Raw genomic sequence first — 14,751 nt, 5'->3', positions numbered from 1 at the left:
TTCATTAACTTTGTGGGCTTCATGATAGATCAAGCTAATTTCAGCACTAAAACCACAGGAAAAGTCCAGGTCAGTACTGAGAGGTTTTGCTTTTTGGTGTTTGGTGGTGGGTTGGGTTTTTGGTCTTTTCTTAATACTAAGTTAGCACCATTTTAGTTCAAGTTAAACAGATTGTTATTTCAAGCTTCTCATTAAATGGCCAAGATTTGTATTGACTTTGATCAGTTTCACTTAGATCATGCTCAAAACCATTATAAAATATTATAAATTCCTTTCTTCTTCAATAATTCATTTTCTGTGGAGTAAAAATACCACATAACATTTTTGTAGCTCCACACCAGAGACATATTAATACATAATTGGGAAAAGAAAAAGATTTTCAGCACGAAACCTAGAAAGAAACAAATTTTTAGACAGCAAGGCTGACAATATGACATTTTAAAGGAATAATGTAACTTACTTTTTCAAAATCAAAACCTACTAAAGTTTCTTACCTGGACACAATCTGCAAAGAAAGAAAAATAATTTAAGAGGTGTTTGAAAACAGAGCAATTTTGTGCTTACCAATGCTGCTATATGACTGTATAAAGAGAATTCTCTGAGACACTGAAAACCACCCAGAGCTGTGAGGTCAGACCATGATCTGAACTTCCAAAGCAGTGATGGACTCCTTGCTGTACAGAAATCTACTTGCCTTTGCAGTCTTATTGCAAAGGAGTATTTTGCAACAATATTGTTTCCAAACACAATATGAAGATTCTGTTAGAAATTTACCTGAGAAATGAGAGTTTTTTGAAATCCCCTAAAACACAGCTCACAACAAAAGTAAACATGCAGAGAGAAACATGCAAAGAAAAACGCAGCAGCAATGTGCTATCTTAGCTCTAGAAACAAAACTTTAGAGACTAAGTTATTATTTTAAATTTCCATTTCCTACCTTTTCTGGTAAATAGCACATGTCCAGGGAGGTAATTAAAGAGACTGGACAATCACATGGGGATTCTCTGCCAGTACTCTTTGTAGTGTCCACCAATTGATGGTTCAAAAGGATTTTTCTAAGCCAGAGATGCTGACTTTATATTTAGCAACCTTTAATGGATTCATCGTTCAAGTACTGTTTCAGTTACTTTCAAGTCATGTAAATTTTAACATTAATGAGATTTTTTTCTTTGTGCAGTTTTGGTTTTTTTTCTGGGCGAAGGGATTGTTAAAGGGGAGTGCCATAGCTCACCTTCATGCCTGTGAAGACCACTTTATTTCGTATGCTTTGAGCCACCATATGCAGATCACATTCAATAACCTCTAGTTCTGGTATCAGGAGAGACAGTGAACAATCACTCCGTATTCATCCTCTCCCTCTGCCACTTGTGATTTTATGGACTTTTATCATTCCATCTCAATTCCATTCACCATTCCTTCACTCTCCTCTAAAATCTTTCTGCTTTACTACATTGGGCTGGAGAGGGAAGAAACCACAGCTACACACAGTACTAAGGATACACATACACCAGTGATTTATAAATATATATTATTTGGGGGGATTAACAATACTTTATTTTCTTTACTTGCTTTCTAGTAATTCCCAGTGTTTTAATTAAAATTTTAATCTCTATTAAGATGATGTCTTTAAAGATCTTTAAAACCCCCAAGATCTTACTTCCAAGTAATAGCCATATTGGTGGTCCACCGTATGTAAAACAACTGCTTTCTCCCATATTAGTTACTTAACATTTCCTGCACTGAATTTCATCTGCCATTTTATCATGCATGAGATAAGGCCCTTTCATAATTCTTCGGTCATCTTTACTACTCTGAACACTCTCTGCAAACTTTGCCATATTTTTCTGCAGCCCTTTTTCCAAAAGGTCACGAGTATACTGTGAAGCACATGCCTAAGCACAGATCCTTGTGGACTTCACTGGTAATTTATTTTTTTGCTACTAAATGTGACACTTTATTCTTCCTTCCTATTTCCTTTTAATCAGTTATTTAACCATCTTAGAACCCTTCCTTTCATCCTACAGCAGCTTGCTTGCTCCAACAGCCTGGGAGGAATTCTTTTCAAATGCCTTCCCTTTCAGAAGGTCATTTCCACATTGCTGCCGGTGCTGTACATGTAGCCCAGATCCCACTTTACAGCCAGCCAAAAATGATTAAAATTTGACCCTTTGTGCTCTCCTGATTCTACTGTAATGCATTTTCATTCAAATTTGACCTGCAAATCCCTTCCTTTCCAGTACCAATCCACTCTCTTCTTTCCTATTGAGTGATACATGCATTTAACAAGACTAAAACAAAAGAAAACATTTCTTGATACTACTTGTTTACAGAGCTTTCCAGCTCATATAAGCTTAAAATATTAAAGGAAATACAGCCACATAAAAATTAGTCTGAAATCTATCCTGCATTTATTACATGTTAAAAATCAAGTCAAGTCCCACACACAGTTATGCAATTTCCCCATCACCTTCACACTGCCAGCCAGATACACTGCCAAAGTTTCATTAGACGTTTGTTGCTAATGTGAAGAAAGTTTTAAGGAGTATACCAAAGATATACTGCAGAGGTTTTTCATTTTTTTTCCAGAGGGGTGGGTGGGGATTGTGGTGCACAGGTGGGACAGACATGATACCCAACAAGATTTTGTGTCTGAAGATGAAAAGCTCCACATATAAAGCAGCAGCCCAGCCAAGGATTTTGACGTTCAGACAACTGAAGCACTACTGACTTGAAAATGTAGTTTTTCTTACAATATACAGGTGAATAGCTCATGCCTAATTACAGATTGAAACAATTTGAAATAGCACAAATTTAAAATATAAATGCAGAAAATCAGGTAATTAGAATTTCCAACTAAGCATTCATTCTGGAGCAGACAGGCAACATCATTAACACAAATACAAACAATAGTAGGGACGATTTAATTGCATTACTTCACTCCTATGAATTTTTCCAAATAAGCTCTTTAAGAAAGCCATAGATGGAATTCAGCTGTCATCTTTTCTGGATATTTTGGCCTACAGCAGTCAGTCATGCTCTCCAAATGTGATCTCACCAAAGCAGCTGTGTGTACACAACAAATCACATTTGGACATGTTTCGATCCAAGAGCGGGTAAGGACAAACAGAGGTGAGCAGCAGGCTGTCCCTCAACACTAACACCAACAGTTGCCATAGCAACACAAGGCATAACTGGAAGAGGTTGGTATTGATCTTTCCATCCCATCTTCATTGCCATTTCTTCAGAGTGCTCTACACAATGCTACCACAACCAACACCATCACATGTACCCAAGTTCTGAAGTAAAAGAGAAATAATAGTGTTGAAAAGGGAGCAGGGAATAATTAATGCTGCAGTGAGCCTGGGTTTTCAAAGAGCAAGCAGCAAATCTTCATCTTAGTGCAAGCTATGCCAGGGGAAGATAGGATGTCAGTATGTACAGGAATGTTTCACCATGCCTTCCACCTACGTTTGAAATTTCCTGTGCATTCTCCTACAGCACAGCATCTGCCTGTTCTCAGCATTTGAAACAACACAGTAACCAATGTCTAGGTCACCTATTGCAAAAAGTAGGATATAGCAAAGGATATTTTGTGCTTAGTTGCAAGCCTTTTACATCGTGCCAGCATACCGCAGATTGGCACAGAGCCAGAAGGATAAGAAAGTCTAAGTAGACAAATATTAAAGAGATTTTTCAGGTTAACAGTGGTATAGCTCCAGAGTCCCTCACAGCACAACTTAACCTATAAATATGGGATAACACATTACATGAGTATATCAGAGATTTTGGTAAAGACTAATATAGTTTCCAGTAACAATACATAGCTGAGAACTGCATTTAGTTCACAAATTGCGGGATGTTACTTTGTTGATTCTACCATAAGGCTCAAATGAAAAACATATTTTGAAGTTTTCACTTTCACAAAAAACATTTCTTCTGAAGACATGCAAAAACTTGAGAAAAAGTGTTTAAAATGTTAGACAGTATTAAGAAAGCCTTTTAAGATCACTCCCAACTGTATTTGTGGCCAGAACAGTTAGCGGAATGTGGTCCTAGCTAAGAGTAGAAGGCTGCTTATGCAAGAAATATAAAATATTATTCTTGAAAACAAGTAGATCACTTCTGCTACATGCACCCTATATTGTTCCAGTTTTGTATCAGCATAACATTTCTGTAATTCATTATATTTGCATAAAGCTGATGTAATAAAGCAATAGTATGCAAAGTACCCACTACCTCCAAAAACTTTAAAGCTCACAAAGTGATTAGCCTCTAAAAAAAACCAAACCATCTAGGTAGCACAGCCTTCAGAAAATGCATCATAGTTTCTCAAATACTAAAGACAAAATACAAGTCTACATCAGTACAGATGTTCTTAACAAAATTTTAACATTTATACTTAAAAAAAATAGATCCTGAAAAAAACCCCGTAACAATACCTACTGGTTGTGTACATCAAGATAACAACTCTAACATAATCCAATAAACAAATAATAACAGTATATAAACAAATTATAACAGTATATGATATTTAAGGGCTCTGGGAACCCTGTTAATAACCAGTCTCCCATCATAACTTAAAGAGGCAAATAGCCACGGGTCTGCTGAGGACCATTCAACTGCATATACGCTATCTTCATGTTCTTCATAGGTAGCTATTACACTGTCCTGAAGGGGCTCTTTAATCCTAAAATTGAAAAAAAACACCAAAAAAAAGGGTAAGGATTTGTGAACACACTCAATTTTAAAGACAGTATTAAGTGTCACTAACATCTAGATACATAAAATCCCATTTAAAGTATAAGAATGCAGTAGTAGGTTCTAAGGAAATATTTGATACCTTATGTTTGCATGTACTTATGTTTTAGATGACAGTAGAGTCAAGTCAGTGCAAAAGACCCCACTTACAGGGACAAAGTCACTCTTACTCTACACTTGAGTGCATTTTCTGTCTCTCAGAACCTACACTAAGCATCTCTCTCACTCTCTAAAGCTAGGTAAACTACATGGCATGATCTAAATGTACAACTTTTTACCAACATCTTTTCTCTCATCATGCTACATCCCTTCCTCTCCCCCTTCACTGTTCAATGAATTCTTAAAATAATATACAGTGTTAGAGATACGTAGATGGGTAAGAAGTGGCAGTCCCTAACATCAGTCTCTCCTGTGCTGCCATTCTGGACTCATTCTCTCTAGAGTTATGGAAGGGGGATGGTGCCCCTCTGAACATTGCGATTTTTATCTCCCATTGCTAGAGTTGTATCAGTACCAGATTCTCATCTATTGCATACCCCACCTCTCACTGCAACACCCGAGCTCCTGGTCACCTACATTATAGGAGAGACACAGGTTCCCTTCTGCATTGCAAATATTCAAGAGATGCAGGCAATTCTCTGAAGTCCAAACCACTCAAGAGTCATTGGTTGTACTCTGTTAACTGAGCACAGCCCTTCTTCCCTGCATTCCTAAAGATAGTCTCTCCTCTCAGAATGCCAGTACAGCACATTATTTTGTAGCTACAGGGTAGGGGAGTTTTCAGAGGATGACCTTAGTGCTCCTTCAGCCACAGAGAATCATCTCTGTCTGACAAGAATCAGTCCGCCCTTCAAAGGCTTCCGTCCGCCTCCTAGAAACAGCCTTGTACTACAGCTGCAACCCTCCTCACAGAAAGCAAAGCCAAAGAGCCTTGTGAATGCCACTCAATCATTTAAACAGATGCTGCTACTACAGAAATGAAGTGTTGTTATTGGCTGTCTTTGCCCTTTCCTGCTGCTCTCTGAAAGCATGCCGCTCTGCAATCACAAAGCCTGGATGGAAGCACAGTAGGGTATCTTGCAGGGTATTGCTGCCCCACCTAGCCAGCTGAGCCAGCTGTGAATCTAACACTGCAATTAAAATTAAATTGAGTTTAATGAAGAAACCAAAAGCAGACTCATACTGCAGAATAGCTTCAGATATGTATTTTCCAGGATTTTTACCATTTATTTGTGCTACATTACAGGTTAACTAACCAAAAAAAGGGCACAGCACAACCAACACCCAGCCACTGGTTAACTGCAAAGAACAAGCTTGTTTTTCAGTTCTCCTGAATATGAACTTTGATACAAACCATCTAACAGCAGAGAGCTAACACACACATACAGGTACTTCATCTCCTGTAACATGTTTGTCTAACTTCCTGCTGAATGACATGCCTGGTTAAGTGAAAGTTGGTCATGTCCCCAGACAGCAATGTACTTCATGCAGTGCTCACCCACTTACCCACAACTCCATTATTCTGAAGGTTTGAGATGTCTCTCTGGATAGGCAGGGGAGTAATGCACAGTGCACACGGCTGTCAGGGGACACGACTGACTTCCAGTTAACCACGAGTCTCAGTTAACCGAAGGTTGGATAAACAGGGACAAATAAGCTTCTAGATTACACTATTTTCTGTATGCTCAGAGCTGTTTCAGTGTTTCATTTAAATAACACAGCTCATCTAATTTAATTTACAGGAGTCAGGGGAATGAGTGTTCAGGAAACAAGCCTGTAGATGAATTTCTGTTTGGCATTCCCATTTATTACTACAGTTTTAACTGTGTTTTATTATTATCTATACACTGAATTTCCTCTTAGGTATGAAAGTAAATTTTGTGCCTTCCTAGAAAAAGAAAGCATGCTATTCCACTTGGTTCTTCAGGCGAACGACACAGCCTTGAAACAGTTATTGAGAATCAGAGAAAATCCTTATGGAGGTGATCACTTGGTATAAAAGAGCTAGATACTATACAAGACAATCAGGATGGAAAAAAAATCATCTCAAAATGACGTGTCTCAGGAACAATACAGAAGACCCAAACGAAACTGTCCGTGAGCACCCTTTACAAACATGATGAATGAAAACAGATTAGCCTTTAAATTATGCAATGGGTAATGGGCCCAGAAGGATTCTGCTAGTGGAATAAAAAGCAGAATTCATTTCATGTATGTGAAAGACTGTTCTAAAACATTAAAAAAAATTCAACATAAGGAGCAGAGGTGTTTGTGATGAGTTTTTTTGCCTCACAACAGTAATCTCTTAGAGGCAGACTACCTTACCCGATGCTAAGAGATTTCCAAGAAAACACCTCAGATTTCTCTGCGTTTTGGCTACATGTTTGCTTTTTTTGGTAATCCAAGAATAGGCTGAGGACACTGTTTTTGAATCTATATCAATCTAGGGTACTTAGGATTGTTCTGTTCCTGAGTCACACAACGAGTTATGTAGTCCCAATGAAATTTTACACATCTTTTACACATATTTATTTATTAAAGAACCATCTCAGATTAACAAGAAGAATAGCTGTACAGAGCTGGATATGAAGTAAACTTTCTTCTACAGTACATTAGTATGCATAATTCATGTTGTTGCCAGAACACAGAGATGCCTCTTTTTATATAAAAGCTGCAGGTTATGTATATAAAAATAGCCATGTATAGCTATATATATAGCATGCACATATGTGTACAAAACAGCTACGTATAGCATGAATAGCTATGCTATATAGCTAGTTCAGTGTACCACAGATGCCTTGGCCTATTGATCCCATAATAGAGAGATGGTGCTGTGCAAGCCCAGCAGTTGGACTCCATGATCCTTGTGGGTCCCTTCCAACTCAGCTTATTCTGTGATTCTGTGACTGTATTTGATAGCATACTTGATAATCACTTGTTATGCCTAGCAAGCTTAGTAAGCTCTTTTCTTCCTCACCTCAGATCTTCTTGACCCTTGCTTCTTTAGTTTCTTGCTTTCCTATCTATTTTGAAGATTTTATTCTGACCAGACTAAAATACCTTTTCTTATACATGTTCTTGCACTGCATCAACTGACAATGCATCACATTCCTTTGCCACCAAGAATTCACAGTATGAAATGTGACGTTTCTACCAACATCATGCATAAATTTCAGACCTGTGCCACACTGAGCTGAAAATGGACTGTGTTTTCTCTGTAGTCTTATTCAAATAACACGACCCCAACCAGCTTCTAAGAAAGGAGAGAACCTTTTATTTTACTAGATAACTGAGGTTAATTGTGTTACAGATTTGAGAAAGAAGCCTGTTCAGCCTTGGATAATTGTTTTCATGTAGAAAGCTGTTATTTCCAATTACTTCTCATGCTAACAACCACTTAAGTTTGCAGTGCTTGCAATTCTGTTTTGTCACCACAGTGTTCAATAAAATATGGTTTTCAGTCAGCAAAAATAATTAATTCCTTATCACAGTCAAAATTAAACCCTCTTTAATCTAAAAATCACTATGAAATAGAAGTGAATCAATAAAGCAGCAACATGTACTGCAGCAACCAAAAATGAATCCTGAAAACCATAGCACTGGATTCTGGAATAGCCCATGGATGCACTTTCCTTTTGACTTCAAGAGAAAATTGTTTCTGGTAATATTAGACAACATACTATTTGCTTTTTCACTCTCTTAAAAAAGCCTGAATTCAAGTATGTTTATTCTTGAACACAATTTTTATACGTAATAATTGGCCATTCATACTATTCCAAACATACTATTTTTTATTCAAAAAAGAGCTTTCTGAACTGCTTCTACAGGAAACCAAGAAAGGCATACTTTTACATAACAGGCTTCATAGATGTCCTAATATGAAAAATAAATTAAGGAAGGTATACTTGCTGATGAGGGTTAAAGAAAGAAATAGTACAAGAAAACCAGAAGCTTTTAAAGAAAATAGTCCTGGAACTGAAAAGTTCTGCTGTACTACATTTTGCCCAGCTTCTTACACATCCAAAAAGTGAAGTCCAGAATCCTGGCATTGCCCAAAACAGAAACTATTAAACTTGTTTTAATTAATTAGGTCTCTTGGTTGATTCCATACCATAATTCTATGACTCCTAGGTTTCTCCAGGACATTAATACCAAAAGCAAAATAGCATCAAAATTAACACTAGTGACAGCTATGTGAAAATATCCTGAAAGCCTGCCTCAGCATGTTTGGCAAATACTTTTCAAAATATCAGCGCTGACAAATCTCTCCTCTGAAGTCACAGAGGCATATACAAAGGTGTTATGTTAGATTGTACAGTTCATATGTAATATTGTGAAACACATGATTTATTATTCAAAAACTCTAAACAACATTTCTACTACAAAAAGTAGAAACCACCAACTTCTTTAGACAGAATTTTGAAGAAAGTGTCTTTCTACAGAGAGGGCAGCCACCATTTTCTTTCTGGTCCATTCTGATGGCTGAAGATGTTTCTACATGTAAACAGCTCATTAAAAACTTCACGATCTCAAGTGAGATTCTCTCTACTGGAAGGACTAATCACATCTCTCAGCTTTAAATATAAAATGTTGAGAAGTGCTTGTGTTAGATCATCTGTTTGTATCAAAGGACATTATGGCTAACATCTATGACAAAAAAGATGGAAACTAAGCATTCAGGAAAAACACTAAACCAGTATTTTCGAATAGGAATTTCTGGTACAATCTTCAAAGGAAAACAAAGATAATGATAATCTTTGAAGATATCACCAAGAAATGCAGCATAAGGGAGAAGGCAGCATACTTACCTTAGGAACAAGTTCTACCAGTGAGTGAAAACAGCAAACATCTTAAGCCCACAAACCCCAAAGAAAGCTAAGGGAGCTGGGAGCTTACACTACAAAATTAAAGTTCAAGGATGGCTTCCTTTCCAGGACCAATGTATAAGCTCAAAATGTTATTGACTATATAAATCATTCAATTGTTATGGATACAGAATAGGCTCTTTCTCTTAAAGAACAAGTCCTTCATTATCAGTTGAGCCTTGTCACAAAGTTCTGGCCACAGAAGTCATGAAGAATGAAAACATTGCTGTAGATGCAGCATGTATCTTGCTGCTGGTACTCCTATGATAGCAAATAGTCTTCTCATGCTGTGTATCACCAGCATACCAAACAGAAACCTACGCAGTCCAAAATTTAAACCTATAAGGCAAACAATATGAATTGGAATGACAGAAGAAAAGGAATCCTGATTGGCAAGTAAAAATGGCCACACTAAACTGTAAGAAGCTAGTAGCTTTTTTTTATTGTTAGAAAGAGAAATGTAGAATTAAAATGACTACCAGAATAATTTAATACAGTAACACCTAGAGTCACTCACTAACATCAGGATTTTGGATAACCAAAGACTAAAGAAAGGATATAAGACAGTCAACATCTCCCTTAGGAGGAAGACAGTTCCCATTGCTCTCCTAATACCTTACAGGGAGCTGACAGTCACCTTCAGGAGATTTAGTATTCAGGCAAGTTCAGTGTTGCAGGGAGAATGTTCTTGCAACAACAGGGTGCAAAGCCACTAAAGAAAGAGGTCAAGAAGCCTGACAAGTGATTGCATCCACAGATGTGGAATTATCCCATGTTTTAAAAGGTTTGTTCAAACTTAGGCATTGAAAAGCACTTCTCATGTTCTTATCCATGCACATTAGCTTTGTTCTGGGGATGAAACCTAAATGAACCCCAAGTACTCACCCTCATCTGTTCTATTTTCCTTTATTTTCTACACTTTTTTCTACCTCTGGATCAAGGTGCTTGAAACAGAAGTAGCAGAGCATTTCATTCACCATTTCTCAGATGGTTTTTTTTTCCACATTTGAACTGTCCATTAAACAACCCAGACTGAGAACTTGACCAGAATACAACATAGCTATATGGCCACATGCCTACACCTCTTCTCTGTGAACAGCTCCATCCTCTTCTTAGACTACCTATTTTCAATAGTGGCTTTGGGCTTCTGTAAGAGCCTAATAATAAGAGAAAGGCTCCAAAGAGTGCTTCGTCATTATGACTGCTCAACACCTGAAAGGCTTCAAAAGTGCTTTTTCATTATGACTGCTCTAAACCTGAAAAACTCCAGAAAATGCCTCATCATTCTGTCTGCTTATCATTCTACAGGCAATTTGGACTGTGGGTAGCCCACCTTGAGGCCCATAAAAAGGAAGGTGGAACTGGTGCAAGTCGAATGGAAAAGTGAGGGGCAGAGTCCCTGACCTTTGCCTTTCCCCCCCACCACCACCATCGCCTGCTGCGAGACTTTCTGAGGCCTCCTGAGGAGACCCCCCCGAACCTGCACCCCTGGACCAGAATCACGAGTGAGTTGTGGAACCCCTGCCCTGCTCCTGTGTCCCGTGGGGAGAGCACTGTGAGTGGGCCAAGGCTCGGCTGCGGGCGGCTGCTTTCCAGCCAAACTGCTCCCAAGATCAGAGAAGGCAGATCAGACGCTTCAAACTGCTTCGCTCCCCCCACCCCATCTCGGCAGCACTAAAGGTAGCACAGTGTGGTGGTGACCTATCCTATGCTTTTCTTTTTAAGTAACCTTGGCTTTTTCTAACTTTCCTCTACTCTTCTCTTTCCTTCTCTTTGCCTCTTTTACCATTAAATAAAATACATCCATTTTTTGGCAGCAACATCTAACCTCGTTTGGTTTTAATCTTGTTTCTGGGAATATTTTGAACCTTCTAAGTTCTTTCCAGTTTATGTACAGAGACTTAGCTTGCTTTGCTTTTCTGGGTTTAAACCGGATCGTTACAGCTTCCCATGCAGAAAGCACTGAAGCCTTTCTTAATTCAGTGCAAGAAAACAAACACAGTTGGCGTGTTTCTCCTAGACACGTTTCACAAAAGCTGTGCATGCACATCTGGCATGTTTTGGAACAAACAAAAACACAGTTAGTGAGAACAGATAAACTCAAGAATATGGCTGATAACAAAGGAAAACCCTACATGGAAGAATCAGAAGTCTCCAAAGATTATTCAGAAGGCAGTAAATGTCCCTGAACTGTGAATAGTCAGGGGATAGGAGCATATACCCAGGGGAAATACATCTCCTTTTCCTATTGCTATACTTTTTCCTCCTGACTACTATGAGATATATGACACAGGCTAGGGAGACCTCTAACATGATACAGGGAAGCTGCCTGCTCTTCCATTTTTATAATGGATGGGAGAAACAACAGCAGCAGTTAAAAAGTAGGGAAAAGACAGCAAACTAGTTGCTCTGATCTAAACCAGCAATTAAGAGGAACTGGCAGTCACTTGATTTCAACAAGAGACAGATCCTCATGCAACAGTCCTAGAACATTGCTTACGCAAGCATGTTCTGGTCTCTAAGATGGCAGCATAGGCCCAAGATGTCAACACATATATAGACAAACACTGAAAGAAGAAACCACTAACAAGAAATTCTTAGTAAGAATGGAATACAGCAGTTTTTAGTTTGTCTATTCATTATGCAATGAAGTTGAATTCTTTTCTTTTGAAAAAAATTATCTCCAAATACTTATTTTCAGTTGGGAACCTTAAAAACTAGACAACTACTGCAGCAAATCTGGCAAGAATAATTGAGTAGGTAGACTCATGCATAGTTCTACATGGTTGAACAAGGAAGGGTTAAACTGACATACTATTTTTGGTTTGTGCCCAACCAAGAAATACAGTAAAAATTAGGAAATTTACTCTGAAAGATATTAAAAATTAACAAGACTTAAAGATTTCAGGAAGGAGTCTTAACTGTGTAGAACAGTATTAGAAGTCAATGTTTTCAAAATATGGGGACTTTACTAAGTAGAACAAACAACAAACCTTTAAAGATATAACTGGCACATACTCATCATTTTTATATTTAATCAAAGGAGTATTTTTACAAGTTATTGTATTCAGGACAAATAAAATGCAGAAAGAGTCTTTTCCTTTCTTTACAATTGATATTTCAACTTTCTGAGAGAGGTATGGCACTCAGTCTGAAGGTGACTGGCCAGATACTCTAGTTGTCCAAATACATGCTCTTCCTGGTGTATTTCAAGATACACCTGAAACAGACATTCTCTTTATTAGTATTTGTGTGCTGTTTAATAACAAATCAGATGTCCTCCAAAACAGGATAAAAATGAACCTTGTGAGAATATAACACCTTCTTGAAAGTCTAGAACATACCCAAGCAAAAAAAAAAAAACAACCCAAAAAACCCCACGCCCCTGCTGCACCAAGCCATACAGTGAAAACCTGTATTTTATAAAAGAGACAGTACCATGGAATGGTGCAACAGACTCTTCATAGAGGTCTCCAGGAGGGCATCATAGTCAAAATATTTGGTACTAGTGGTTGACTAACAAGAAGTATTCCCAACAGCTGTTATGCCCTCTTCATTTGTGCACTCAGAACTAAAGAGACATTGATTTGGCAACAGTTCAAGGCCAGTGAGCAGCTTGCAAACATCCTTTGGACTCAACTTGTAACAAGAGGGCGGAAGGGGGAGCCTAAAACAAGACTTTCACAGTACCAAGCAGAGGTTACAAAAGCTGATGTGCTTTCCCAGGTTTTACAGAAAACAGATGAGTAGCTGAAAAGCACATATTTAAAATGCAAATGCAGAATTGATACTCTTCTAGCCTCTGGGAACAGGCAAGGGCTCTACATCACTGCTATACAAGTCATTCACGATGGGGTTTACATCCAACCCATAGCCATAGGAAAAGATGCATTATATTTGTTGTATTGCATTGGATGACCTTGGATTCAAAAATTCCCATTCTATAATGACTTGTGTTTCAGTGAGGCAACCTACACAGTCTACAATCCACAGAAATTCAGAATTCCAGATAACCTACTACACAGTGTCTGTCAGAATGTTATTTACTTGTGTTATTTTTAATGCATTCCCACCATATAAAAAACAAATGTGGTCTCTTTCTCATTTCCACTAATGCTATTTATCTTCCATCCTGAACAGAATAAATTGCAATCTCCAGCCAAAGATAAGGAAGCAGAAGATGTCCCTGACTGTGGCAGGGGGGTTGAAACTAGGTGATCTTTAAGACCCCTTCCAACACAAACCATTTTCTGATTCTATATTTAAAACACTGTAACTCAGTTACATTCTAGAAAGTAAGTACATACTGTTGATGTGAGCAAATTTTTAGGTACTTAATTTGATACTCCTTGATTTTTCAGGCACTTAAAACATGTAGAGAAAATCTTTTCAAGAAATCCTATACATTTAAAATTAGCCATTTCTATATATGGAATAACTTTCTTATTTAATATTAAAAAAAGAATAGTTCCCAGGTCCTTTAAATGAAGCCAAAACACCAAAATTATATGGAGCAAAACTACATCTTTAATAATAAAGTAAGGTTCAAGAGCAACCTTAAAAATGCAATTAGAGAAGTAACCTAAACTGTATTTAAAATTTTAGCTGAAACATCTAGCCAGCACAGCTGAGCAACTAGGGGATGTTTTTTGTAATTTCCTTGTTCCTTATCACATCCGACTATTCTTCATTTTAAAAGCTCATTCAGGAATTAATCTGCCTATATCATTGCAGACAGCTTTGCAGAGCTGTCCAGAGAAGGGCAATGGAGCTGGCGAAAGGTCTAGTGAGTAAGTCACATAAGGAGTGGTTGAGGGAGCTGGGGTTGTTTAGTCTGGAGAAGAGGAGGCTCATGGGTGACCCTACTGCTCTCTACAACTGCCTAACAGGATATTGTAGCCAGCTGGGGATTGGTCTCTTCTCCCATGCAACAAGTGACAGGAGATGACACAGCCTCAAGCTATGCCAGGGTAGGTTTAGGTTGGACAGATCTCTTCACAGAAAGGGTGATTAGAAATTGGAATGGGCTGCCCAGAAAAGTGATGGAATCACCATCCCTGGGGGTGCTCAAGCAAAGACTGGATGTGGCAGTCATCGCCATGGTCTAGTCGACAGGGTATTGTTCAGT

General features: G+C 38.1%; 1 protein-coding gene across 1 annotated transcript in view; it reads right to left on the bottom strand.

The window, feature by feature from the left end:
• Positions 1 to 2,385: 2,385 nt before the first annotated feature.
• The window catches only part of EIPR1 (EARP complex and GARP complex interacting protein 1), a 76,098-nt gene continuing 63,732 nt past the window's right edge, over positions 2,386 to 14,751 (bottom strand). Inside the window, exon 9 of the mRNA XM_042033091.1 lies at positions 2,386 to 4,687. Coding sequence (XP_041889025.1) covers positions 4,513 to 4,687 — 175 coding nt within the window. The 3' untranslated portion in view covers positions 2,386 to 4,512. The remainder of the gene's footprint in view (positions 4,688 to 14,751) is intronic.

This window comes from Corvus kubaryi, unplaced genomic scaffold, assembly GCF_017639235.1.
Source record: "Corvus kubaryi isolate FWS band 111438036 unplaced genomic scaffold, C.kubaryi_AGA036_p1.0 37354, whole genome shotgun sequence".
Taxonomy (NCBI): Eukaryota; Metazoa; Chordata; class Aves; order Passeriformes; family Corvidae; genus Corvus; species Corvus kubaryi.
Note: the sequence above shows the minus strand (reverse complement) of the source record. Positions and strands in the feature narration are given on the sequence as shown.